The sequence below is a fragment of the Heterocephalus glaber genome, unplaced genomic scaffold (genome assembly GCF_053883595.1).
Source record: "Heterocephalus glaber isolate CG9 unplaced genomic scaffold, H.glaber_assembly_v1.0 deba00001861, whole genome shotgun sequence".
Lineage (NCBI taxonomy): Eukaryota > Metazoa > Chordata > Mammalia > Rodentia > Bathyergidae > Heterocephalus > Heterocephalus glaber.
The window spans coordinates 555489-581395 of record NW_028258501.1 but is presented as its reverse complement, the minus strand read 5'-3'; the positions used below and the strand labels follow the sequence as shown (position 1 = coordinate 581395).

The 25907-nt window shown below is 58.2% G+C and overlaps 2 protein-coding genes across 7 annotated transcripts; one reads left to right on the top strand and one right to left on the bottom strand.

Moving 5' to 3' along the window:
* The first annotated feature begins 4053 nt into the window (after positions 1–4053).
* Positions 4054–17389, top strand: Arhgap4 (Rho GTPase activating protein 4). 5 transcript variants are annotated; one of them, XM_013069349.3, is made up of 21 exons: positions 4055–4210; positions 7321–7528; positions 7599–7761; positions 7843–7905; positions 8097–8297; positions 9150–9278; positions 9357–9578; positions 12443–12544; positions 12615–12806; positions 12885–12969; positions 13116–13143; positions 13375–13477; positions 14531–14591; positions 14664–14741; positions 14821–14955; positions 15039–15144; positions 15232–15465; positions 15552–15625; positions 15701–15872; positions 16263–16362; positions 17050–17389. In XM_013069349.3, the coding sequence occupies exons 1-21, from the start codon at positions 4144–4146 to the stop codon at positions 17278–17280; spliced, it is 2754 nt and encodes a 917-aa protein (XP_012924803.2). In that variant the 5' UTR covers positions 4055–4143; the 3' UTR covers positions 17281–17389. The 5 variants fall into 5 exon arrangements, 4 of the variants coding, with proteins under 4 accessions (XP_012924803.2, XP_012924801.2, XP_012924802.2 ...); XM_013069347.3 differs by having other exon boundaries at positions 15552–15872; XM_013069348.3 differs by having other exon boundaries at positions 14531–14741.
* Positions 17390–17568: 179 nt separating this feature from the next.
* On the bottom strand, positions 17569–19615 carry Avpr2 (arginine vasopressin receptor 2). 2 transcript variants are annotated; one of them, XM_004874966.4, is made up of 4 exons: positions 19546–19615; positions 19237–19433; positions 18190–19059; positions 17569–18104 (listed from the first exon to the last, which is right to left on the bottom strand). In XM_004874966.4, the coding sequence occupies exons 2-4, from the start codon at positions 19259–19261 to the stop codon at positions 17899–17901; spliced, it is 1101 nt and encodes a 366-aa protein (XP_004875023.1). In that variant the 5' UTR covers positions 19262–19433; positions 19546–19615; the 3' UTR covers positions 17569–17898. The 2 variants fall into 2 exon arrangements, with proteins under 2 accessions (XP_004875023.1, XP_004875022.1); XM_004874965.3 differs by having other exon boundaries at positions 17802–19059.
* Between the last annotated feature and the right edge of the window lie 6292 nt (positions 19616–25907).

Genomic DNA, 25907 nt, shown 5'->3' with positions numbered 1-25907 from the left:
GGGGACGTGTATGCGCTGCGTGCATGGGGTCTCCCGCTCTTACCCCCAGCTCCAGCCCTCACCCAACCTTGTGTTTAGGCCCCAGCCTCGTAGGTTACTCGCTGCCCTGGCCACTTGCTTGAAAATAACTCACGGACTTCAGTACAGTTAGGTTGACAGAGAAATTAATCAGATAGTAATGACTCCTTCCTCCTCTCTCACTGTTCCTCCTATTATTATTAGTTGGTTGTTTGCAGAGCCGGGTGTGGTGGTGCACGCCTGTCATCCCAGCACTCAGGAGGCTGAGGCAGGAGGATTGTTGCAAATTCGAGGCCAGCCTGGGGTCGAACCCTGACTCAAAACAAACAAAAAGAATTAGTCGGCTGTTTGCAACAGGGTCTCACTGTGTAGCCCAGGCTGACCTCGAACTCGGGTGATCCTCCTGCCTCAGCCTCCTGAGGGCTGGGGTGACAGGTGTGCGCCACCGCAGGGCCCTTTTTTACACGGTCTAGTAGCTGGTGTCTCTGTCACTGCTGACGCCCAGTTCTGTCCGTGTTAAATGTAGCTAGTGGTCTGCATTAACTTCCTTGCACCAGTACTGAGGACTGGGCTCCATCTGTGGCCCTTTTAAATTTGTTTTGAACTTTAAAATCTGTCCCATTGAGTCACCACACTGCCCAAGCATGTCACACCGTCCCTATGGGGTCTCACAAAGGCATAGTCGTGTCCACCGCGGTCACTGCCTGTCATCTCTCTGGAAGAACAAAGATTAAGTCCAGCTTTTCGCGACCTCACCCTGATCTTAGCAGTCGCCCTGCGCCCTTCTTCCTTGCCCTCCCCTCTGGCGGCGGCGCCATAGATCCCTGTCCCTGAGCTGTCGCCGGACTCCAGGCTTCTGCTGCCGCCTGCGGCCCATAGCTCCCCTCGTCCCAGGGCCGAGCCCGGATATCTCTGGCCAGCGCTTGGTACGTGACCCGCGGGCACCGGGAGAGGCCAGGCCCGCAACACGGAGGGGGCGGGGCAGGGAAGATGTGACTGCGCGAGCTTCCGCTCTCCGGCTGGTTGGTTCGGGCGAGGCTGCGTTCTGTGTGTGGTTTTGTTTTGGTTTTTTGTTTTCTTTTTTGGTACGGGGGATCGAACTCGGGACCTTACGCTTGCGAGGCAGGCGCTGGAACCACTGAGCTAAATCCCCGGCGAGGCTTGCGTTCTGATTGGCTACAGTCGTGGGATTCCCTTTCTATGGGTCCAGGCAGCGACTCGTCCCGCCCACTGCGCCAGGCGCCAGTCCCTTCCGGTTCACAAGCCGAGGCGGGCTTGGTTCCCAGGCTCTGATTGGTCCGGCGGCGCCGGGTCCAAACTCTGCTCGGCTGGGCGGTCCGGGCCTGCGCGCTGTGTCGGCCGCGCCCCGTCGCTGGTAGGTGGAGCTCACGGCGGCCGGGAGGGGCCTGCCATCCGCTCCCGCCCGCCTTCGCTGTGCTCTGCGCTCTGCGTCCCTGCAGCCGCTCGGCTCTTGGCCGCCTCCTCCTCCCCCGAGGCGGTTAGGTTTCCTGGTTGGACGTAGGAGCTGCAGATGGGGGAGAAAAGGAAGGGGAAACCGCCGGCCCTCCTGGCCCTGGGGCTCAGCACTTTCCCGGTCTGCAGCCCCCGCCTCCTGAGGCCGCTGCTGTTCCCCGGGGCGAGGCTGGGAGCCCTCTGCTTCTCTGCAAGTGGCTGGAATCCGTGCACATTCGGGAGGCGCAGCCCGGACCCAGAGGCTCCCTGGAAGAGTGACCTGGGGAACCTGGAGGGGAGCAGCGCGCCACCCGTTTTCTCCCCCCCCCCCCCCGGGGACGGCGGTGATCAGCTGCACTGTCGCCTCGCTCTCGTCACCCTCAGGCCCTAACGCGACCCCGCCAGCCCTGTGATCGCCCCCAGGGCCTAGTGTACACTCTTCAGCGGGGTTTTATTTTAACATTTTTCTGATTTTTGGCAGATAGTTTTTAAAAAATACCTGTATGCAGTTTTTTCCCAAAATTTTATTAGCACGTTTGCAGTATATGATTACATTCATTTAGGAATGTTGGTACATGTACATTACACGTGTTCATTCTATGGCCCCTTCTCCTCCCCTCCTGCCTCACCGAGTTTATTTTTGTTTTTTTGAGACAGGGTCTCGCTATGTAGACAGTCTGGCTTTGAGCTCGCAGTTATCTTCCTGCTTCAGCCTCGCGAGTGCTGGGGTGACAGGTGCATGCCACCACGCCCGGCCTCAACAGGTTTAGAAAGGTCCTGCACATCTGGTCCTCACCTTATAAAAGAGAACTGCCATCCAGAATCTTGGAAGGGGACTGGTGGGGATAAAGGGTAGAAAAGTGGTGAGGTTCCATTCCATTCAGGAGTCCAGATGCCAAGCAAGTGTCCTAAAAACCAGGGCTCTTCCCACAAGAGGCCTTGTTTTTAGGTTTTCACTCGATTTCACAGAAGGGGCTGAATGAGGAGCACATTTGAAAGTGGAGGCCGGGGCCAATTGGCAGCCATTTCCTGTGTGCTGGGGCCCTGAGGCTGGCTCTGCGGAAGAGGATGTTTGGGGACCAATCAGGGCTCAGAGAGGGGGTAGGGAGGTAGCCGGATGTGGAGCCGGGTGCCCGTTCCCGTTCCTATTGTCAGGCCAAGGGTGGGACTTGTACGTCTCTCCTGACATGGGCACAATGGGGTGTGACGAAGGCTGGTGCAGGGCCCCTGCCTGCTGGGGGACCCCAGCATTGGCGCTTCACAGATCAGTGCCTGAGGGCTGAGGTCTGGGGAGCTCCCAGACCTTCCTCCAGGACTCGGTGGGCGACTGGGGGTGCACCTCAGTGGCAGAGTGCTTGCCTAGCATTGTTCAGCCCCTGGGTTTCATCTCCACCACTGCAAACAAAATTCTGTGTACATTTAAGGCCAGGTGAAGTGGTGGTGCATACTTCTAATCCAGCACTTGGGAGGCTGAGGCAGGAGGATCCCAAGTTTGAGGCTGGCTTGGCCTAGATAGGAAGTTGAAGTCTGGCCTGGACTACATGAGACACTGTCCGCTCCCCTCAACAGACAGAACCTGTGGGCACATGGCAGCTTCTTAAGGGCTTTAGGGATTGGTAGCAGGGGTGACACACAGCTGAGGGAGTGTGTTTTCTCCTAGGGCTAAAGTACCTCAAAAGCCCCCTCCCTTCAGACCTGCAGGGGGAGGTCACAGGTGCCCACATGTGTACACGCATGCCCACATGTGCTGGCACTCCTGCCTCCCTGGATGCATGCAGTACCTGGCCACCTTGCCCCTGTCCCGTATGCCACCAAGCCTAACAGCTGTCTACTCTGGCTTGTGGCGGCCACCTGGAGAAGCTGTTGCCCAGTGGCCTAGAGTGGGTGGAGCCCCTGGGGAAGGGAGCCCCTGGGGAAGGGAGCCCCAAGACTGCCCAGGCCAGGGCAGGTGCAGGCTGCGGGGAGGCGGCAGGAGCAGGGCTTTCTGCGGCAGGAAGTGGTAACCACCCATGAGGAACACAGGCTGTTGGACTCCCTCTTCCCCCCGCTGAGCAGAAGGGGAACCGGGCCACCCCCAGGCCTGGAGGGACGAAGGCCCAACTGCAGGCTTTCCAGGCTGTGAGCCAGGAAGGGGCCCTGTGATGTCCTGGGGAGCCTGGGCCTAGGGCAGCTACCATGTCGCTGTCACCATTTTCTTTATTTCTTTTTGAGACAGGGTCTCACTATGTAGGTCAGGCTGGCCTTGAACTCACTATGGAGCCCGGCCTGCCCTCAAACCCGCGGTGCTCCTCCTGCCTCAGCCTCCCGAGTGCTGTGGTGACAGGCGTGTGCCGCCACGCCTGGCTGGCCACTGCTGTTGAAAGCTGGTGGCTATGGTGGGGTGCAGTCTGGCTATTGGAGGACGGCAGCATGGTGGTAGCTTGCTGGGCACCCTGGAACTCTCGCTCCTGGCCTGGCTGCTTGGCAGCGGGCTTTGGGCACATGGTGGCCCAGGTGCAGGCACAGTGGAAGGGGGCAGTGGACGGCCATCCGGGCCCCGCCCCGCCCCGCCCCCTCCGGCGCCGTGGGCGGGGTGGGGCGGGGCCAGCGCGGGGAGCTGGCCGAGGGGCCCCAGGTCGCGGTGCCCGCCTGCGTGGGGCGCAGCGGTCTCGACGGGGCGGCCATTGGGCCGCTATGGCAGCGCACGGGAAGCTGCGGCGGGAGCGGGGGCTGCAGGCCGAGTACGAGGCACAGGTCAAAGGTGAGCAGGCGCCTGGCAGGTCGCGGGGGACACCGGGGTGAGGAGCTGGCCCCGCCAGCCCCCTTCCTTCTCCCTTCCCTGCCCCCTCTTTGGTCTCTGCGGGACCTAGGAGGTGGCAGTGAGCTGCTTGGTCAGACTGTCCCTGGAGCCGTGGTCCCTGGCGCCTGGTGCTGGTGGTGTAAATCTGGCGGGCTTGCAGATTCTACTAAGGCCCTGTGCACACAAATCCCATACAAATGAACTCGCAAATTTCGGGTAGGGTGGCCGAGGGCCAGCCATCAGGTGTCCAGCCCCGAAGTCACTCTCAACGGCTAAGAGAGGTGACTGCGGGTCTCCCAGGAGCTAGAAGAAAGTGGCCCTCGGGGCGCGTGGCCCCCAGGCCCACAGGTGCCGCTGTAACTGTGAGGGGCCAGCGGTTTCCAACCCAGCGCGCCCACTGCCCTCTTGGCAGCTCACGGAGGGCGCAGCAGCCCTGCAGGCCCAGGCACCGAGCGGGAGGGCTCCCACCAGACTTCCTCAAACGCCGCCGAGAGCCCTGCAGTCAGCAAAGCCGGCTGAGTGGACGGGAGTTGGAACAAGGCTGTTCCGGCCCTTGGGCACTCTGTTCGCCCATGTTTGGGGCCTTCCGAACATGCGAGACAGGGCCGTGGTCTTGCAACGCTCGGTTCTCCACGTCAGCAGAGTGGCTCTGGGGAGGCCATCTTCCTTCTGCAACAGAGAGCCCCACCGCGCTCACAGGAAGTGTGATGGGAGGCCCAGCTTTACAATTCAAAAAGATGATGGGGATTCCAGACTCCTCTCCCTTGTTTTGCCGGATGTTTTGTATACATCTGTTCTGTCCCAGGTCTTGGGAATACACTGCTGAGAACCACAGGGCTGGGATGTAGCTCATTGACGCCACGCCTGCCTGGCAAGAGTTAGGTCCTGAGTTCGATTTCTGGTACCAGAGAGAGAGAGAGAGAACCACAGCTGGGCGTGATGGCGCACACCTGTGATCTCAGTACTCTGGGAGGCTGAGGCAGGAGAATCCCAAGTTGCAGCCCAGCCTGGGTAACTTTGCGATTTAATGAGGTCCTGTCTCAAAATAAAAATAAATAGATTAAGAGAGCTGACCAGGCATGGTAGCAGATGCCTGTAATCCCAGCACTCAGGAGGCTGAGGCAGGAGGATTGCTGTGAGTTCGACACCAGCCTGAGATACATAGTGAGTTCAAGTTCAGCCTGAACTACACAGTGAGACCTTGTCTCAAAAAACAGAACAAAAAGCAACAACAAAAAACGGGCTGGGGTGTAGCTCAGTGCTAGGCCAGAGAGAGAAGAAGAGAGAGGTGTGCAGACCAGTTCGGTTCCTGCTCCCAGGTGTGGTGCAGCTGTAAGGTGCCTGCTGAGCTGGGGGCAGGTCAGGACGGGGCTCTGAGCTGTCTGGAAGCTGCAGGCAGCTTTCCCCTTTACTGCTCTCAGGGGATCACAAATGCAATTGGCTTGCAATTACGGCTCCTCTGTGCCCAGCGGCCAGTGCGCATGTCCACATGGGTGGGGGCAGGACGGCGACATAAAGGAAGGGCTGGAGTAAACAAGGCGGTGGTCGCTGCTCCATTAGCCATGGTTCAGTGGCAACAGGTCCCCAGGGCAGGGGAGGCCAGGTGGGTGGTCTAAGGCCTTTGATGAATGAAATGAAATTTCCTTTTATTTGAAAGATGTTTCCCTGATTCTGTGAGGATTCTCCTGGTTGGAATCAAGGACCACAGGAGGTGACAGTTTGGCCAGGGCACCTCCTGCTGTCTTACTGGGCACTTGGGCTCCTGGGCTGGCCCTGCCTTGGCTTCCGGGCTCCTGTTTGTTCAGCTCCGTGGGAGGAGAACACCCGGGGGGGAGGGGCTGTCCCCAGAGGGTCTAGTGGGCAAGAAGCAGAGGTCAGGCCTGGGCCACCTGGAGTCAGGGACAGAGAGGTCAGTGCCACTCAAGCCTGGCTGAGCAAGGAGAGTTGGGGGGAGGCACGCATGCAAAGGAAGGTGGAACCCGCCGAGGCTGTGTGCCCCACTCCCCAGCCCCTGCCATCTTCTCCCTGCACAGGATGGTGGCTGTCCCCCGGCTGCAGGCAGCATCTAGAATGTCCCACCCAGGGTTGGGGACAGAGACGACAGCAGCCTGCACACCGGAAGCCAGGCAGTGCCTAGGGAGGGTGCAGCAGGTTGCCTAAGCCTTGCGCTCTGGCGGCTTCTGCTCTGGGCCAGCGGGACAAGGTGGCAACTGGGCATGGCCTGCTGTGGGGGAGGGGAAGCCCAGAAGGTGGGGGACTGGGAGGAAGACCCACCGGGGCCAGCCCCTCTGCCTCAGCCAGGCCACGCCCAGCCCCCACTGTGAGGCTGTCTGGTCTTTGCTTTCTTCCTCTCTTTTCTACCCTACTGGGATGAAGCCAAGGCCTTCAGGCTGACCTCCATCCCCAGCCCTTTTCTCATTTTTATTTTGAGATGGGGTCTCCCTAAATTGTCCAGGCTGGGCTCAAACTTTCCATCCTCCTGCCTCAGCCTCCCACCATGCTGGGATGACAGGCCTGTGCCACCACACCCCACTGGGACCTGAGGCTGTGTATTCACTGCAGGTGGCCATCTGGACCCCACGGCACCCCTTGTGCCTGCTGGTGGGGCAAGATGGGGCCGACATGGCCCTGTATTCCACCCTTCCTGAACAGCTTCAAGTCGGGTGTGGTGGCCCACGCCTGTTCTCCCAGTACTTGGGAGGCTGAGGCAGGGGAATCGCCTCAAGTTCAAGCCCAGCCTAGGCTATAATAGTGAGTTCAAGGCCAGCCTGGACTACATAGTGAGACCCTGTCTCAAAAAAATAAAAGCAAAAATACCCGCCCCCCCAAGAAACCCAAATGAACAGAAATAACCAGTCTCGGCTTCTCATTGCCCCTGGGCCTTTGCACTGCCCTCGTGTCCCACTGGGACACCTTGCCCTCTCCCTTCTGGTCTCTGGCTCTGCCTGCCTCTCTGCCCCTCAGCACAGAGCCCTCGGCCCTGGGAGCCTCCAAGGCGCCTGCTTCTTCCTTGTTGGCTGCAGTGCAGTCCAGGGCTGGGTGCCTCCTCCAGTCCCTCTGCTTCCCTGCAGAGATTCGCTGGCAGCTAGGCGAGCAGCTGCGCTGCCTGGAGCTGCAGGGCGAGCTGCGCCGGGAGCTGCTGCAGGAGCTGGCTGAATTTGCGAGGCGCCGCGCTGAGGTGGAGCTCGAGTACTCGCGAGGCTTGGACAAGCTGGCGGAGCGCCTTGCCAGTCGTGGGGGCCGCCTGGGCGGCGGGGCTCGAGAGCTGCAGAGCTTCCGGTGGGTGTCAGGGGCAGGTGGGTGGATGGGGAGGGGGGCGAGGCCTGGTCTGAGTGCCCCGTGGCCCCAGGAAGGAGCCATCCCTCCTGTCGCCCCTGCACTGCTGGGCCGTGTTGCTGCAGCACACGCGGCAACAGAGCCGGGACAGCGCGGCCCTCAGTGAGCTGCTGGGAGGGCCCCTGGCACAGCGGCTGAGCCACATCGCCGAGGACGTGGGGCGCATCGTCAAGAAGGTGTGTGTGCTGGCCCCGGTGGAGCAGGTTCTGAAGGCCAGGGACAGCTGCTGAGCTGGCCTCGCACCCCTCCCACTCTAGAGCAAGGACCTGGGGCAGCAGTTGCAGGAAGACCTCCTGGAAGTGGTCTCGGAGCTGCAGATGGTGAGTGGGGCTGGCGGAGGCAACCAGAGGGACACGTCACATTGGGGGGACTGTGGGCCGGGCTCTGCCCTTCTTTGCCCTGCTGAGGGGGAGGCTGGACTTCATGCTCAGCTCCAAGTCTCAGGCAGCCTGGGAGGGGGCGGGCTTGGTGGCAGTGGCCGTCAGTGGGCACCTGGCCTGGTCCACCACAGGCCAGGAGGACGTACCAGGCATACCGCTCCGAGAGTGCCAGCACAGAGGCCAAGCTCCGGGAAGCAGAGCGGCAGGAGGAGAAGAGGGCAGGCCGGAGTGCTCCCACCACAGCTGTCTCGGTCACCAGCCCGGGCAGCACCACCGAGGCCGGGCCTCAGCGCAAGAGCTCGCTCAAGAAGGGGGGGCGGCTGGTGGAGAAGGTGGGCCTGCTGCGTGTCCCCACTGGGTTACAGGGGTTACATACAGGGGGCTCCAGGGGCTAAGGGACGGAAGGGGGAGAGTTGTGGGGCCCAGGATAGCCTCATGCAGCTCCCCCGTGCTCCAAGCTGGTGCTACCCCTGAAGCCCTGCCGAGGCACCGAGGGGTTCCCGAGGGACGAGAGAATCCAGGAGGAAAGGGTGGGGGACTTGTAAGGAGGAAGGGCAGTCGGGGTGGCCCTGAAGAGAGGATGAAGCAGGGGTGTCGGGTGTGGGAGCACACGCCTGTCATCCCAGCCCTAGGGAAGCTGAGGCAGGAGAATTGCTATGAGTTCAAGGCCAGCCTGGACTGCATAGTGAGACTCTGACTCAAAAAAAACAAAACAACAAAGAATGGAGACGGGAAGCAACCCAGGCTGGAGGCAGCAGTTCAGGTTCTACCCAGGCTGTGGGGTCCCCCAGCCTGGTTCCTGCCTCCATCGAGGGGTGCATGTGTGTGTTTCGTCAAATAGCCAGTTCTTTTTATTTTTTTGGTACGGGGGATCGAACTCGGATCCTTGCGCTTGCGCAGCAGGCGGCGAATCCACTGAGCTAAATCCCCGGCCCTCAAATAGCTAGTTCTGTGTCGCCTCCTCCACTCTGTCCGCAAAGGGAAGGACATTGGGTGGCAGGTGAAGAACTGGGCAGTCCAGTCCGGGTGACTGGGGCCAGCAGGCGAGGGAAGGCAGCAGCAGAACTTGGGGTCCACATGGAGTTGGAGGGGCCTGTGGGAATCTCCATGGGGTGGGGCACCTGTAGGGCTGCAGATGGGGCACTGGCGAGTGGTGACCCCGGCGGCCTGGATGTCCTGAGCAGCGCCAGGCCAAGTTCCTGGAGCTCAGACTCAAGTGCACCAAGGCGCGCAATGAGTACCTGCTCAGCCTGGCCAGTGTCAACGCGGCGGTCAGCAACTACTACCTGCACGATGTGCTGGACCTCATGGATGTAAGTCGGTGGCGGGTCCCAGCTGGGCTGGGGGCTCACACCCCACACCCACTGAGCTTCTGCACTTCTTGTCCCCAGTGTTGCGACACCGGCTTCCACCTGGCCCTGGGGCAGGCGCTGCGGAGCTTTGCTGCCGCTGAGAGCCGCAGCCAGGCCTCCCACATGCAGGGCTTGGGCAGCTTGGAAGAGGCGCTGGAGGCCCTGGACCCTCCAGGGGACAAGGCCAAGGTGCTTGAGGTGCACGCTGTAGCCTTCTGTCCCCCGCTGCGCTTTGACTACCAGCCCCATGAGGGCGATGAGGTGAGGGTCACACCCTACTGTTGTGCCGCCCTCAGCCAGTGGCAAAGGGTTTCTGGTCCCCTTTCATTTCATTCCAAAGTTGGTCCGGCACATGAGTGCCTGAGCTGCCTTTGCAAAGGGATGGAAAGTCCCGGATGCAGATGCGGCGTGGATGTGGTGCAGCGGGGCCCTTATTGCTGAGTCCCCAGCCCATATATAGCCTCAGGGCACACGCACCCCCCCCCCCATTGATCCCACTTTCACTGCAGCCCTGTTAGCTGTCCACACTGGCTGGGAGGGGCTGTCCCTGCACCGAATGTTTAAAGGTTTTCTTGGTTGCCTGCTGTGATGGCACTCGCCTGTCCTCCCAGCACTCCGAGGGCTGAGGCAGGGGGGTTGCCGCAAGTTTGAGGCTAGCCTGGGCTACATGGCAAGATCATATCTCAAAAAAAAACCCCAAACCAGAAGAAAAACAAAAAGACTTTACTAATACCGACCTGGGAGGAAAGAGACCTTTGAGCGGTGATTTTTAATTAGGCATCCTTGGTTTTTTGGGTTTTGTGTTTTTTTGGGCAGGTACCAGGGGTGGAACTCAGGACCTTGCATTTTCAAGGCAGGCGTGGGCACCACTAAGCCAAATCCCCAGCCCTAGGCGTCCTTGTTCTTGTGTCCAGAGTCTTTGGGACACGCCCTCCCCACCTCACTGTAAATGTTACAGGAGTCTATGTTGGGATGCTCTCTCCCGCTTGGCGCTGGGCAGCAAAGGTACCTGAGCTTTGGGGCTGGTAGGGTTGCTTTGATAACCTCCTGCCCTTCATTTCCATTTTACTCTCTTTAGAGAACCCTTGCTGTTGGCTATTGGTCCTTGTGGTTGACTAATTTCCTTCTCCTCCCCATTTCCCATCTGCATGCCTTTCCATTCTGGTCTCTCAAAGATTTGTTTAATGATCTTTCCCAACCTCATGTGAAGTTAAACACAAATTTGAGCTGGACGTGGTGTGTACACCTTTCATCCCAGTACTCAGGAGGCTGAGGCAGGAGAATCCCAAGCTTAAGGGTAGCCTCGGCAATTTAGTGAGACCCTGCCTTAAAAGAAGATTGGAAAAAGGACCGGGGTTGTAGTTCAGTGGCATCAGATGTGCTAGGAGCGTGTTCCCAGAGTGGCCTCATCCACCACTGAGCTAAGAGGACCAGCCCAGCCCCAGTGTGTCAGCTGTGACGGGCGTCCTGGAGCCTGTCCCTGGTGGTAGGTCCTTCCCGGAGAGGAGTGGCCAGTTCCATGCTGACCATGTGGGCTTGGGGAGAGCCAGTGTCAGTATTTCCTTGGGCTTAGGGAGGCCTTATTGGAAAGATAAGATAAGCAGGTGTGCTGGCAACTGTGAGTTCGAGGCCAGCTTGGACTATATAGTGAGACCCTGTCTCAAAAAAAACACAACCAAGCCGGGCCGGGGTTTGGCTCAGTGGTTCCGCCGCCTGCCTCGCAAGCGCAGGGTCCTGAGTTCGATCCCAGGTACCAAAAAAAACCCAAAAAACAAAAAAACCCAGCCAAAGCAAACCAAACCAAACAAATAATCAAATAAAAAAAAACCCCACTCAAATAAAGACAAGCTAAAGCTTACCATGCCAACTGCTTTCAGGTACACATTCAGTGGCATTAAGCATAGTGACATCACTATGCATTCATCACCACCATTCCTGTCCAGAAAACTGAAGTCCCCAGTCCATGACTGGCGATGTGGCATCCTCACGGAGGGTCCCTCATAGAAGTGCATTAGACAGGACTTGTCCTTCACTCCTTGGGTCATCCATGCTATAGGCTGAGTCAGGACTCTCTCCTGCTATTTCCCATGACATAGACCCTGTGCAGTCCCAGAGGCTGGGGCTCAGGAGAGCAGAGACAGGGAGTGCCCACCTTCTTGCAGATAAGCTACATCCTCACTCTTATTTTTATTTTTTATTTTTGTGGTACTGGCGATTGAACTCAGGACCTTGTGCTGGTGAGGCAGGTGTGGCACCACTGAGCTGCTAAATCCCCAGCCCCATTCTTTTTTTTTTTTTTTTTAATTTGAGATTTTTTTTTTTTTTGAGACAGGATCTCACTATGTAGCTCAGGTTGGCCTCCTGAGGGCTGGTGTGGCAGGTGTGTGCCACCATGCCTGGCTATCACTCAGTTTTCACACAATTCCAACTACAGTGCCAGAGTTTTCTGGATGTTCACATGTTTATGTGTTTTTTTGGCACTGAACATGCTCATTATCCTGACCTGCATTCATGAGTTATCCAGATACAGGAGAGGAGTCTCTGGCTTCCTGAAGTGCTCTCTTCTGTAGCCTGTGTGACCACGGGGCAAGCGACTTTCGCTCTGTCCTCTCTGTCCCCCAGAGCCCTTCTTCTATCTCGGGCCCAGCTCTCCTGGCCACTCTTGGTTTTAAATAGACAACTAATTGAGGTGTAACGTATACAATCAATCCATAAAAATATACAATTCAAACTGGACCTAGTGGCAACGCCTGTCATCCCAGCACTCTGGGAGGCTGAGGCAGGAAGATGGCAAGTTAGAGCCCAGCCTGGGCAATGTAGCGACTTAGTGAGACTCTGTCCCACAATAAAAAGGCAGGGCATGGAGCTCAGTGCCGAGGCCCTGGATTCAGTCTCTTGTATAATTCAGTGGTTTTAGTATATTCACGAATATCGTAACTGTCACCCAGATAGGAGCCGTCCCCGGCACCTACCACTGTGCCTGGATCTTTCCCCTTTTGGGGCTGAGTGATGTCCCATTGGATGGATTGTTTCCCTCTCTGGAGTGTATACTCGAGCAGTGTGCTCTGGTCCCTGGAGGGCACATCTTGGCTGTGTTCCCATCAGCCCTGGCACTGCCCCTGCAGGTGGCCGAGATCCAGGTTGAGCTGGAGCTGCAGGACGAGATTGTGCCCAGGGCCCAGAACATCCGGAGCCGCCTAGACCGGCAGACCATCGAGACAGAAGAGGTGTGGAGAGGGCTGGGCCAGCTGGGGACCAGGACCCAGAGCCTTGCCACCACCTCCCTGTGCCCCCCAGGTGAACAAGACGCTGAGGGCGACGCTGCAGGCCCTGCTGGAGTTGGTGGCATCGGACGATGGGGATGTGCCCGACTCCTTCCAGGCCAGCCCGTCCACAGAGTCCCTCAAGTCCACAGGCTCAGACCCAGGCGGGCGGCAGGCAGGCCGGAAGCGGGGCCAGCAGCAGGAGACAGAGACCTTCTATATCACGGTGGGCACCATGGGTGGTGGGAGGGCTCGGGGTGGCACGGGCTACGTCTGAAACTTGGGCTCTTCTCGGGTTCCCCAGAAGCTGCAGGAGTACCTGAGCGGACGCAGCATCCTCGCAAAGCTGCAGGCCAAGCACGAGAAGCTGCAGGAGGCCATAGGGCGAGGTGCGCCAGCCCCAGCCCCACCGCTGCCCTCCCTGCCCGGACAGGCCTTGTGCCCCTCGACAGCCTGGCCCCAGCCCCTCACTGGGCCCATGAAGGCCTCTGCCCACAAGCCACAAGACAGGCCACCAACACTTTCTCCTCCCCAGGCAACAGGGAGCAGCAGGAGATGTCGTGGTGAGTGCCCTGTCTATTTTCCTGGGGCTCAGCTCTCTACCCGGTGCCCTGGGGCCTCTGTGGAGCACAGAAAAACCCGGGAGGGCCTGAGTTCGAGGCCAGCCTTGGCTTCACAGTGAGACCCTGTCTTGTCTCAAATAACCTGGGAGGGGCAGGGCCTGGCCTGGCAGGTGTGGGGGGATATGCCATCCTCCATGCCCACTTCCTCCAGCCGGGTCCCTTTCCCCACAGGACCCAGTACTCACAGAGAAAACTCCAGAAGAGCCGCCACCCACGCCCCAGCTCGCATTATAATCAGAGACTCTTTGGAGGGGATATGGAGAAGTTCATCCAGGTACTTGCGTGGCCCACACTCCACGGGGTCGCAGGCCAGCCCTGTCCCTTCCGTGCTTTCTCAGCTCTGGCCGAGCAGCTGCCTGACCCCATGTCCTCCGTCCCCGCTGGAGATCAACTGTGCCTCCACCGCCCACTCTTCCGGGCCTCTGCACTGAGTCCTACCCCCCACTGGGATCGACATGAGATGCCCCCGGGTCCCACTTCCGGCTTGTGTGTGTGTGGCCGTAGGAAGCCAGAGAGAACCAAAAGCCGAGTGGGGCGGTGCATCCCTGTCAGTCCAGCACTCGAGGCAGGAAGATGGAAAGTTCAAGCACAGTTCCGTTGGGCACCTTAGCCACCTAGTGAGACCCTGTCTCCAAATTCAGAAAGGGTAGGGATGTTACTCAGTGCCAAGGCCCTAGGTTCCATCCCCAGCTCCACAACAGTAAGGGAGGGGGGAATCCAAAAAGAAAAAATAACCTTGTCATTTGCAATGATGTGATTATGTACATAGAGCATTCAAAAGAATCAGACTCTAAATGAACGAATTTGAGTTTGCAGTGTTACTTGATTCAAGGTCAGCCTATGAATTTTGATTGCATTTTTACATTCCAGCAACAAACAATTTGCAAATAAAGTGGAAGGCACTACCTAAAATAGCATCAGAAATACCAGACACTTAATGCCACGCATGGTGGCACACACCTGTAGTCCCAGCACTCGGGAGGCTGAGGCAGGAGGATCGTGGTAAGTTCCAGGCCAGCCTGGGCTCCATAGGGAGTTCAAGGCCAACCTGGACTACATAGTGAGACCCTGCCTTAAAATACCAACCAAGCAAAGAAACAAAAAACGGGAAACAGGGCCAGGGATTTAGCTCAGTGGTGCTGCCGCCTGCCTTGCAAGCGCAAGGTCCTGAGTTCAGTCCCCCATACAAAAAAACAAACAAACAAAAAACTGGAAATAGCAGACCCTTAGGAGCGACTGTCACAAACTCAGCCATGATGCTCGAGTCAGGGCAAAGTGGAGCCGTGTGCATCCCTATGAAGTGGCGCCCTGCCTGTCCTGTCTCTAGAGCTCAGGCCAACCCGTGCCTTTGGTGGTAGAGAGCTGCGTCCGCTTCATCAACCTCAATGGTAAGCCACTCCTGCCCTGGTACCCCATCTTGAGGGAGGGGACCCTGCCGCCCAGCCCCGTATCCTCCGCAGGCCTCCAGCATGAGGGCATCTTCCGGGTGTCCGGTGCCCAGCCCAGGATCACAGAGATCCGAGATGCCTTCGAGAGAGGTGGGGATGGGCGGGTGGGTGGTGGGCAGCCAGGGCTGGTGGGCATGGCTGGCCCTCACCACTCGTCCCGTGCCCACAGGGGAGGACCCTTTGGTGGAGGGCTGCACACCCCATGACCTGGACTCAGTGGCTGGCGTGCTCAAGCTCTACTTCCGCAGCCTCGAGCCCCCGCTTTTCCCTGAGGACTTGGTTGTGGAGCTGCTGGCGTCTGCAGGTGAGGAGGCGCTGAGCTGCTGGTGGGCTGGGTGCTGGTGGTGTGGGCCGTCCTCACCCCCCACCCTCGGACCCTGGCCGCAGAGACCGAGGCTGTGGCCGAGCGCGTGCAGCCCGTGGGCCGCCTGCTGTCGCGGCTGCCAGACTCAGTGCTGGTGGTGCTGCGCTACCTCTTCACCTTCCTCAACCAGTGAGTGCTGTGGGGTCGGGGCCGGGGCTGGAGGCGGAGGGCACTCAAGGGAATGCCCGCCCACCTGCCCCCCGATGTGTCCCCCAGCCTGGCTCAGTACAGCGACGAGAACATGATGGACCCCTACAACCTGGCCGTGTGCTTTGGGCCCACTCTGCTGCCTGTGCCCAGTGGGCAGAACCCAGTGGCCCTACAGGGCCATGTCAACCAGCTGGTGCAGACGCTCATCCTGCAGCCTGAGCAGGTCTTTCCGGCCCTGGACGCGCTGCCTGGCCCGGTCTACGAGAAGTGCATGGCGCCACCCACTGCTGGCTGCCTGGGGTATGCTTTGCTGGGCTTCAGCTCCAGGGGGCTGGGGTCTGGGTGAGGAGAAGGCTCTCTTCACCCCGTCCCTGCCCTCGCCTCAGGGACACGCACTTGGACAGCCTCACGGGGGATGCTGAGCCGGAGCTGGAAGGCACCACGTCGGCTCAGGAGGATGGTGAGGGGGCGCAGGGCCTGCCCTGCCCCACTCCCGGTGCCCATGCCCCCCACGTGCACCCTCTCTCCTCCACAGACCTGGAGGCAGTGGCCTGCTTTGGGTACACGGGCCGCACGGCGCAGGAGCTGAGCTTCCAGCGCGGGGATGTGCTGAGGCTGCACACACGCGCCTCGAGTGACTGGTGGCGTGGGGAGCACTGTGGCATCCGCGGGCTCATCCCACACAAGTACATCACACTGCCCGAGGGGTGAGCGAGGCCATCCAGGCTTGGGGGCCGCACGAGGTCACCCCGAGGTGCTCAGCCCCAGGGTGCTTCTCTCTCCTTCGAAGGCCATTGGTTTCTCCCCTCCCTGCCAGCTAGCCAGGGAGCTTCCTGGCCTTGCACATGGCCCAGAGGTGACCAAAGATGAGACAGCCCTCTCATTCCTCAGGCAGCGGGCAGGGCAGTCAGATGAGGGACACAGAGGGGGGATTGAACCAGAACTGACTGGCCTCGAGAGCCACAGGCTCAGAGGAGCTTGGGAACCCCTGGGGCCACCTTCTTTCCTCAGTCAGCTCTGGGGTGGGAGGAGCCGCTGCAGCCACAGCTTGGGAACTTCCTAGGGTCTCAATCAGAATCACTGTAACTGCCCTGCAGGCTCGAGCCAGGCACCCCACCTGAGACCATGAGCCCCTCTGGCCACAGACGACCCTGCTTGGTGACAACCTCCCTGGAGCGACATGTGGAGTTAGATAAGGTGAGGCATGGTCCCTGTGTCCCCTCCTCTGGGAAGGCTGTAGGCTGCTCTCTGTGGCTGCAGTCCAGGGTCCCCATACCCAGAAAGACAGGGGCACAGAGCAGGGATGAGCCCAGCCTCTAGGCTGGCACAGGGCGGTGAAAGCCAGGCTAAATAACAGGCGGTGAGATGTCAGGTGCTTGACACACCAAGGAGGATGAGAGAGACAGATGGCAGAGGGGTGGGAGGGGAGGCTGGCTGGGGGAGTGGTGAACGGCATGGCCTGCGGATCCCCTCTGCCCTTGTAAGGAGGGAAGCCTTGGGGACAGTCGGGTAGTCTGAGAAGGAGCATGCAAGAGCATGCTGGTATCCCCAGTGTGGCCCAGTGCCCTGGCCTAGAGAGCATGGGACAGGCAGGATGGATGCACAGAGTTGGAAGCCCCAGAGGAGTGCGTTGACCTGGTGGCCCTAGAGACCATGGATGGAGTCTGCAGTCTGTGCCAGGAGAGGGTGGGGATGGGCAGGCCCAGGGCCCAGCCAACCAGACCCCACTTCAAGGCCACAGCCAGGACCTGCTGTCCTCAGAAGAGGCACCTTGACAGGAGGGACAGCATTGCATAGTGGGGAGGCTGGAGACAGAGGCCCTGGCCACAGGGTCTTTAGGGGCAGTGCCATGATCCAACACCTCTGTGCCTGTCCTCCCACAAGGCTGTAACACAGAACATGGACTCGGTGTTCAAGGAGCTCTTGGGAAAGGCCACCATGCGCCAGGCGACGACCACTAGCCCTGGGCCGCACAGCCCAAAGCCCCCAGCCGGTGGTGGTGGTGGTGGTGGTGTGCCCGGCAGGAACAAAACCTTTGTCCGTGGGCCCTTGGGCCCAGCTTTCCCCTCTGCTTCGCATCTGCAGGGCCCAGACTTGGCCCCCAAGCCACACTGAGGGAGGGGATCCGGGGGCTGCCCCCTCTCCCCAGGGCCCCTGCTTATCCCCACCCCGGCTCTGCCTGGGGCTGGCCAGTGCGTGAGTCATAAAGCCCTGTGCACCATTCCCTGAGCGGCTGCTATCTGTGTCGGGTGCTGCTGGAGGCCAGGTGGTGGCCGGAAGGGCTTCCCTAGGGCCCCCTGCCACGAGCTGTTCATCAGGAACTGTGCCACTTGGGGACCTGCACCTTGGAAGCCTTGGTGGCCTGCACTGTGAGGTACCCTGCTCCCACGACACACCTTGTGGTGTAGAAAATGAGCTGCGACTTTAATGGGGGGTAGAGAAAGGGGGACTGGAGAGGCATAGACAGAGAGGTCCTCCCTGCCTGGCCCCTGCAAACCTCCATGTCAGCTGGGGGCATTTGCCCTTGTCACCTGCCACTCGAGACCCTGTCCGTCCCCACACCCTGCACAAAGGAGCTGACTTAAGGGACCTCCCACAGTTTTGGAGCCCTGCATCCTCCTTGTGCACTTGGGGACAGTAAAGCCACGCTGTATGGCAGTGACAGGCCCCGGGGCCAGCCCCAGGTAGGCAGCTGAGCCTTGGGAGCCTGGGGGTCCGGCGCCCACCTGCTCCTCACGAAGATGCCTCCTTGGCCAGGAAGGAGCTGGCGGTGGCGCAGGACTCGTCATGGGACCCCAGGCCGTGTGGGGTGCAGCTCCGGGCACAGCACAGCAGGGTGCGCAGCTCTGACGACACGCTGCTGCTGAAGGACGCATAGATCCAGGGGTTGGTGCAGCTGTTGAGGCTGGCCAGCAGCATGAGCAGCACGAAGGGGGGCCCTGCAGGGTGGGAGAGCCCGGCTGGGGTCACAGCACCCACTGTGGGTGGCCGCACCCAAGCAGCCCCTCGGACGGCCGCACACACTTTCCCGAGGTGCCTCTGGGTCCCACGCCGCCCACAGCTGCACGAGGAAAAAGGGCGCCCAGCACAGCACGTAGACAATCACGATCACCAGTGTCATCCTCACGGTCTTGGCCATGGCTGCTGACACGCGCGCTCCCTCTCTGGTGCTGCCCGTCCTGTGCCCTCTGCGGTGCCCCCTCTCGGACGGCTTGGGCACCAGGCTGGCATGGATCTCTCGGAAGATGAGAACTTGGCAGGCAGCAATGCCCAGGGCTGGTGCCACGAACACCATCAGGGTGATCCAGGTAACATAGGCACGGAGGCCCCAGGGCTCTGCGAAGCGTGCCCAGCAGTCGCAGACCCCGCTGCCGTCCCCCACATCGCGCTGGGCAAAGATGAATAGCTGTGGCAGGCTGAGAAGCAGCGAAAAGGCCCAGGCCACTAGCACTGGCCGGTTCCAGTGAGCCCCACCCCCATGGCGGTAGGCCAGCATGGGGCGGCAGATGGCGCGGTGACGGTCTAGTGTCATGGCCAGGATCATGTAGGAGGAGGCATACATGCCCACCATCTGCAGGTACTTGACAGCCCGGCACAGGGCATCAGGCCCTCGGAAGCGGTCAGTGGCGTCCCAGGCCAGCTGGGGCAGCACTTGAAACAGAGCTACCGCCAGGTCAGCCAAGCACAAGTGGCCGATGAAGACGTGCATGGGCGCCCAGCGTCCGTGCCGGCCCCGCCGGCCCAGGGCCCCCAGCACCAGGCCATTGCCCACGGCCACGGCCACAAAGACGGTAGACAGCAGGGCCAGCTCAGCCTGGGCTAGCAGTGGGTCCCGTGCGTCTGAGGGCTGCTCTTGGCTGCTGTTGCTGGGCAGAGAGAGAGGCCCAGGCACCACTGGGCAAGGGAGAGGCCAAATTAGTGAGGGGCCAGGCAGAGGTCCTCTGACCCACTTCCAGCTCCCAACAGAGGGCGTCCTCCAAGGAAGCCCCGACTGTGGGCGTTGAGGGCAGCCTCACCCTGGGAGCAGGTGGAGCCCGCCCTTCCCTCATCTCCCAGCTCATCCCGCCTTACCCGAGGTGGTGGTCACCAATAGCATGGCAAGGCTGCCACAGGTGTCCTCAGCACCTGCTGCCAGAGCGTAGCCTTCCTCAAGGGGCCGGCCTGATGGCCCGGGGTCTTGGCACAGCACAGGGGCCCTTAGAGAGGCTCCAGGGTGCAGGTGCCTGGCAGGGTGTGCGTGTGGGACGGGGTCCGGCCCGGGCCCAGCTCTGGGCAGAGGAGACGAAGGGGACGGTCAGACTGGGGCCCGGGGACAGGCAGCAGGGTGGGGAGCAGGCGGGTGGGGTCAGGTGTGCACCCGGGCCCCTGGAAGCTGCTCACCTGGCTGAGCTCCCGACTCCCGGGCAGCAGGGCAGCAGTGTGACGGTGGCCCCGGTGCCCGCTCGCCCTCCATCGCCGGCCCCGCCCCGCCCCGCCCCGCCCACACTTCTTCCCCTCCCACAACCTCCCGCCTGCCTTTGCCTCGCCTCTGCCACCACCACCACCAGGAAATAGGCTCCTGTTTCCCTTGCTGCCCTGGGCTTCCCTGACCTGTGCCCACGACTCCTGTCCCCCATTTCTGAGCCCTCAACTGCCTCAGCCGAACCCCAGCTGGGCCCGCCCTTGTATCCAGGGCGCGCCTCCCTGGACAGCTGCACTGGAAGTCATTTCACCTGTGGTGCCTCACCTGTGACTGAAGAAACTGAGGCCAGAGCTCACACAGCAATTGTCCTGGCAGAGCCTCAGCCCGTTGCTCGAGCCAGGCTCCTCCTGCCCCTCTCTGGGGTCAAAGCCTGGGCACTCTCTCCTCCTTAGGGCAGCCACAGGCCGGAGATGATGGACAGGAAGGGAGGGTGCAGGGCAGGGGCCGAGTCAGGGCTAATTGCACCCCAGTAAGACAGGATTCCTGGGGGTGCTGTGGGAGCCAGGAACACCCCACCCTCTTCCTCCTCCCCCACTTGCCCTGCCTGTGTGTGTGGGTCTTCCGGCTGGAGCTCTATATGCTCACCTGATTGTGCCCCACTTACACGACACGGCCACACACCCCGGCCACCCTTGCTGTGCACAGATGCACACACACCGCCTGGGGGGCCAGGGAGGGGAGGGGTCTTCAGGGCCCAGGGCAGGCTCTGTTCCTGTCTGTGTTCTCACATGGCCTGGGCCACAGCCAGCAGTGGGGTGTCCTCTTCCTGCCCTTCCCAGCCCCATTGGGGTACACGCTCAGCACCCCACCCAGATCCCAGCCCAGTCACACATGCACACACCTCGTACCCGAGCACTGGCATGGGTATGCACGGCCCCCACCCCTGGCACCTGACACGGTACCAGACACCAGGCCAGGCCCACACAGGCTGAGCACACAATGTTGCCTTCTTTCCCTCCCCCATGGGCCAGCTCAGGTGGCTTCTAAGGGCACCTGGTACCAAGGAGACATCTTGTCATATGCGGATACCTCTTAGTGGGCAGAGGAGAGAAGAAGACAAAGCCAGGTTCAAGCCCGGACCACCCTCTCTTCGAGATTCGGCCTGTCTGTCTCTGCTTGCATGAGCAGTGGCACAAGGACAAAGACAAGGACGACAAAGGCCTTGCCATCTCTCCTTCCACCCTGAGCCAGCACCTCGGGGTACAAAAGTGGGGGCACACTTGGAGCAGGCTGGGTCCCAGGCCAGCTAGCTAGCTTGCTTCTTCCTTCCTTCCTTCCTTCCTTCCCTCCTTCCCGGTACTGGAGAGTGAACCCAGGACCTTCCCACTGAGCTACATCCCTAGTCTCCTTTTTTTGGTACCTGGAATCGAACTCAGGACTTTGTGCTTGCAAGGCAGGCAGCAGCACCACTGAGCTGAATCCCCGGCCCCCTTTTGCTCCGTATTTATGAGTTTGGTTTCTCATAGAAGAGAAACCGTGTGAAATCGAAACTCGTGGCTCTGATTTATTTCACTTAACATTGTGGTCTCATTGTCGGGTGTGGCAGGACATACCTGTAATCCCACCACTCTGGAGGCTGAGGCATGAGGGTTGAGAGTTTGTGGTCTCAAAGAAAGAGGGAAAGAAAAGAAAAGAAATTCCCAGATTGTTTTCTAGACTCATTGTACCATTTTGCACACCCACCAGCCCCGGCTGAGAGTTCCATGTGCTCCGAGCCGGCTCTAGGTATCAGCGATCCTTAAATGGAGTCTTGGCCTTGAACTCACTATGTAGCCCATGCTGACCTCGAACTCACAGCAATCCTCCTGCCTTAGCCTCCTAAGTGCTGGCATTACAAGCGTTGGCCACCATGCCCAGCTCCAGTCTCTAATTTTAGTGGCCTTTTGCTGGGACTTTAATTTGCATTTGGCTTATACCTGATGATATTGAACATCTTTTTTTTTTTCTTTGGTACCAGGGATCAAACTCGGGTCCTTGCGCTTACAAGGCAGGCGGCAGAACCACTGAGCTAAATCCCTGGCCCTAATATTGAACATCTTTTCATGTAACTCTTTGCCCTTTGTGTATCTTATTTGGTGAAGTACCAGTGAAACCCTTTGTCAATTTTCCTGGGGTTGTCTCAGTGGTAGAGGACTTGCCTGGAATACAAAGGCCCTCGGTTCCATCCCCACCACCCCAAAGAAATTTTTTTGCCAATGTTCAAGAAAGTTTTCTCACTTTTGGGTAGTAAGAGTTTTATATATATATATATATATATATATATATATATATATATATATATAGTGTGAATGCAAGTCCTTTAATAGATATGCATTTTGCAAATTTTTCCTTGTTGTCTGTGGCCTGCCTTTTCATTTTATTGTCTCTTTAAAAGCACATGTTTTTGAGCCAGTATCCTGGTGCAGGCCTGTGATTTCAGCCATTCAGGAGGCCGAGGCAGGAGAATCACAAGTCCCAGGGCAGCCTGGACAACTTAGACCTTGTCTCAAAATTTAATAAATAAATAAATAAATAGTTGAAGATGTAACTCACCTCCGGGTTCAAGCCCTAGTAGCAAGAAGAAAAAAAAAGGAGGTTTTTGGTTTTGATGAAGTCTAATTTACTTTACTTTATTAATATTGAGTTTATTGAGGCAGCATCTCACTACTGTAGCTCAGGCTGGCCTGGAACTCACGGCAATCCTCCTGGCTCAGCCTCCTAAATGCTGGGATTACAGGTATGCACCACCACACCCAGCAAGAACACTTTAGTATCACCAGTTTTTGTCTCCAGTATTTGGGAGATTTGCTCTCAGTTGCTCACACGTTTGAATGGTTCTCTGCCTTTTCCACTGTGAAATGTCCTCTGTCCCCCTGGGGAACTCCATCTTGGATTCCTCTCCGTCGCTTTCTGAGGCGTCTGTGTCTCTACTTCAAGCTGCTTCCTGGAAACAGCATGGAGTTATTCCGTCTAGCCCACCCGTCTGCTTTTCGAAGGGCCTGGCGGCAGATTGTGTTTGTCAAAGGTAGCCCCAATAATATCTCCCACCACAAATGTTCCCCTGGAAGCCCGCCACTTCCCGTCAAGATGTGGAATGTAACTCTCCCCTAGCACTTGGGCAAGCTTGAGACTTTGTTGTCATTAAAATAATACGATATAGGGCCGGAGATTTAGCTCAGTGGTTCCACCACCTGCCTCGGAAGTGCAAGGTCCCGAGTTTGATCCCTGGTACCAAAAAAAAAAAATAATAATAATAATACGATACAGCCAGGGATTTAGCTCAGTGGTTCTACCACCTGCCTTGTAAGCACAAGGTCCCGAGTTTGATCCCTGGTACCCACCCCCCCCCAAATAATAATAATTCAATACGGCTGGGTCTGGAGGCACACACCTGTCATCCCAGCACTCAAGAGGCTGAGGCAGGAGAATCACTGTGAGTTCCAGGACAGCCTGGGGTCCATAGCGAGTTAAAGACCAGCCTGTGCTACATAGTGAGACTATTTCAAAAAAAAAAGAAAGAAAGAAAGAAAGAAAGAAAAAAGCAAAGAAAAAAAAAGAAAAAGTATAGTGGACTCTTGACTTACAAACTCAATTTTTTCCCAAGGGCTGGTTGTAACTCAAGTTGGTCAGTGAAGGCTCAGGCTCCTCTACACAGCCTTCAGAGTCTCTCTCCTGTACACAGGTGGATCTCTGTCCTTAGAGACACTGGCCCAGGATTTCTCAATTAACCCCCCAAGAAAGGATGTTGTCATGTCCCTTCCAGAACTCTTCAAGGGTTAAATCTGTATCCAAAACCATCTGGAAGCACAAGTGGCCAGCATTTGGGTTGTAAGCTAAAACTAAAATTCCGGTCGTAACCCAAGTTCATATGTCAGGCTGGTTGTAACTTGAGGGTCCACTGTATTACTGCCAGACGTGATGGCACACACCTGTTATCCCAGCACTTGGCAGGCTGAGGCAGGAGGATCACTATGAGTTCCAGGCGAGCCTGGACCACATAGCAGGACCCCCAAAACCAAAAATAAATAAAGAAAAGACCTCAGAGGGCCCATGGGCCCAGGTTGCCCCAGGTTCGGCAGACCAATATCTGTTCCAGGCCCCTGTTCCCAGTATGGCACTTCCAGAACTGTTCCTATGGTGGCCACAGTTGGGACACCCTTGTCCCGCTCAGCTACCCCTTTAGGTGCATGTGGTTCCCCAGTGAAACTGAGTGGCACCCACCTTCCCCATTGCCCCAGCCATGGTTTTGTCATCGTCATCAGTCTCATTATTTTGGTCCTTGGGAAGTTTTCTTTTTTGTAAGGTCACTGTCTTTTTTCTTCTCTTTTCTTTTCTTTTGGTACCGGGGATCAAACTCAGGACCTTGCACTTGCAAGGCAAGCGTGGTGCCGCTGAGCTAAATCCCCGGCCCCAGGTCACTGTCTTTTTTTTCCAGTACTTAAGATTAAACTCAGTTCCCTTGTACTGAGCTACACCCTCAACCTTTTTGAATATTTAAATTTTTTTTTGGTACTGGGAATCGAACTCAGGTCCTTCTGTTTTCAAGGCAGGCGGCGGCACCACTGAGCTAAATCCCTGGCCCCGAGTATTTAATTTTGCCACAAGGTCTTGCTGAGTTGCTGAGATTGGGCTGGAACTGGCCCTCCCACCCTCAGCTGGCCAGCTCACCTCCTTCATCTTCAGTGGCATCTGCCAGAGGGACAGATGGCTGCCATGTGCCTAGACAGCTTGGGCCAGCAGGAGGAGACCTGGACAGTCTCCTGCCACAGGGGGAGGGACCTAGTGCAGTGGCCTAGTCTGGGGGTCAGAAGTTCCAGTTGAAGGCTGGGCAGGCTCTGTTCCCGGTGAGGGCCCCTCCTGGCTTGCTCGCTTTGTTTTTTGAGACAGGTCTTGCTATGTAGTTCTGGCTGCTTTTTAGTATGTGTGCTGCCAAAGCAAGCACAGTTCTGGCTGGTTTTGAATTCACTATTAGTTTAGGCTGGCCTCAAACTCAAGGCGATCCTCCTGCCTCAGCTTCCCGAGTGCTGGGATGACAGGCGTGTGCCACCACACCTGGCCCTGGAGGGTCCATTGTTTGTTTCTGGAGCAATGTTGGGATGGAGCCCAGGGTCCCCATTCCCCTTGAGTGTCCTCACAGTATGGAGGCTACTCCCAACAGAGCAAGCCCAGAGCAGGATCTGGCCCCCAAAGCTGTCACTTCTGCCTGCTCCGGAGATCAGGCGGCTGGGTGCAGTAGGATTTAAATTCACCTGTCCATCTCCCACTGACTGCTGGATGCAGATGGAAGCAGTAGATGGGTAGAGGTAGGTGTAGCTTGACATTTTAACTACTGAAAATGTGCGATTCATGATGAGCATGGTGGCGCGCGCCTGTCATCCCAGTGTCCATGAGTTCCAGGGGAGCCTGAACTACATATTGAGACCCTGTCTCAAAAACAGACAAATAAACAAAAAGGGGGGGTAGGGTGGGCAGCACCTCTTGAAGGGAGGAGGAACAAACAGGTTTTGGACCTATGTCAAAACCAGAGGGAAGCTCAAGGCAGAGGGAAGTGCCGAGAGAAAGCAGATGCACCCCACCTGTGGGACAGAGGGCTGTCACTGGTCTCAGCCGTCATCCCCACTTCCCTCTAATGGCAGAGGCCGGGTGGCTCTGGCATCTGTGCTGCTGGCACTGGGGTGCAGGTCGGGTTGTACCATGCAAGGGTTGAACCACATGTTCCTGCCGGCACCTAGGAGGCTCCTGGGTTGGTACAGGTGATTGTCACCTTGAGCCCGAGGCTTCCACTGCTGGCCTTGGTCCCCCACCTTGTTGAAGGTAGCAAATGTCCTAGCCCATCCAATGCCTGGGTGGTACCTGGGTCCCAGGGTCAAATCCCTTTCTTTGTGTGGTTGGCACAGGGACTTCTCGTCCCCGCCCTGAGCCTTCCCGTCATCACAAGGGGACAGGGAGGGGACTTGGAAGAGCACAGGGTAGGCTGGTGTGAACACAGCCAGGCATGACAATCATGGCAAATGCCAACAGTGCCAAGGCCTGAGTGTGTTCCTGGTGCTGTGTGCACAGGTGGGGCGCTCCTGAGAGAAGGTCTCCTCCATGTGGTGTTGTGGACACATCCCATGGCTGCTGCGGGCTGTCTCATCTGCAGTACGGGACTGACATGGCACTGGCTGCATTGGGTGGCTGTGCAACATGAGTGTGCTTAGAACAACTGCAGACCAGTGTAATAATATTTCCCTTTTGTTTTTTTTGAGACAAGTCTTCCCTATGTTTGTTTGTTTGAGGCAGGGTCTCACTATGTAGTTCA

Bases quoted from the DNA above. Each gene is read 5' to 3' on its own strand.
- Avpr2 (XM_004874965.3), bottom strand. From the start codon at position 19,261: ATGCTATTGGTGACCACCACCTCGG. The intron at 19,060-19,236 runs GTAAGGCGGGAT...TCCCTTGCCCAG, and splicing joins ATTGGTGACCACCACCTCGG to TGGTGCCTGGGCCTCTCTCT.
- Arhgap4 (XM_013069346.3), top strand. From the start codon at position 4,144: ATGGCAGCGCACGGGAAGCTGCGGCGGGAGCGGGGGCTGCAGGCCGAG. The intron at 12,807-12,884 runs GTGGGCACCATG...CGGGTTCCCCAG, and splicing joins CAGAGACCTTCTATATCACG to AAGCTGCAGGAGTACCTGAG. The intron at 13,478-14,530 runs GTACTTGCGTGG...TCCTGTCTCTAG, and splicing joins ATATGGAGAAGTTCATCCAG to AGCTCAGGCCAACCCGTGCC.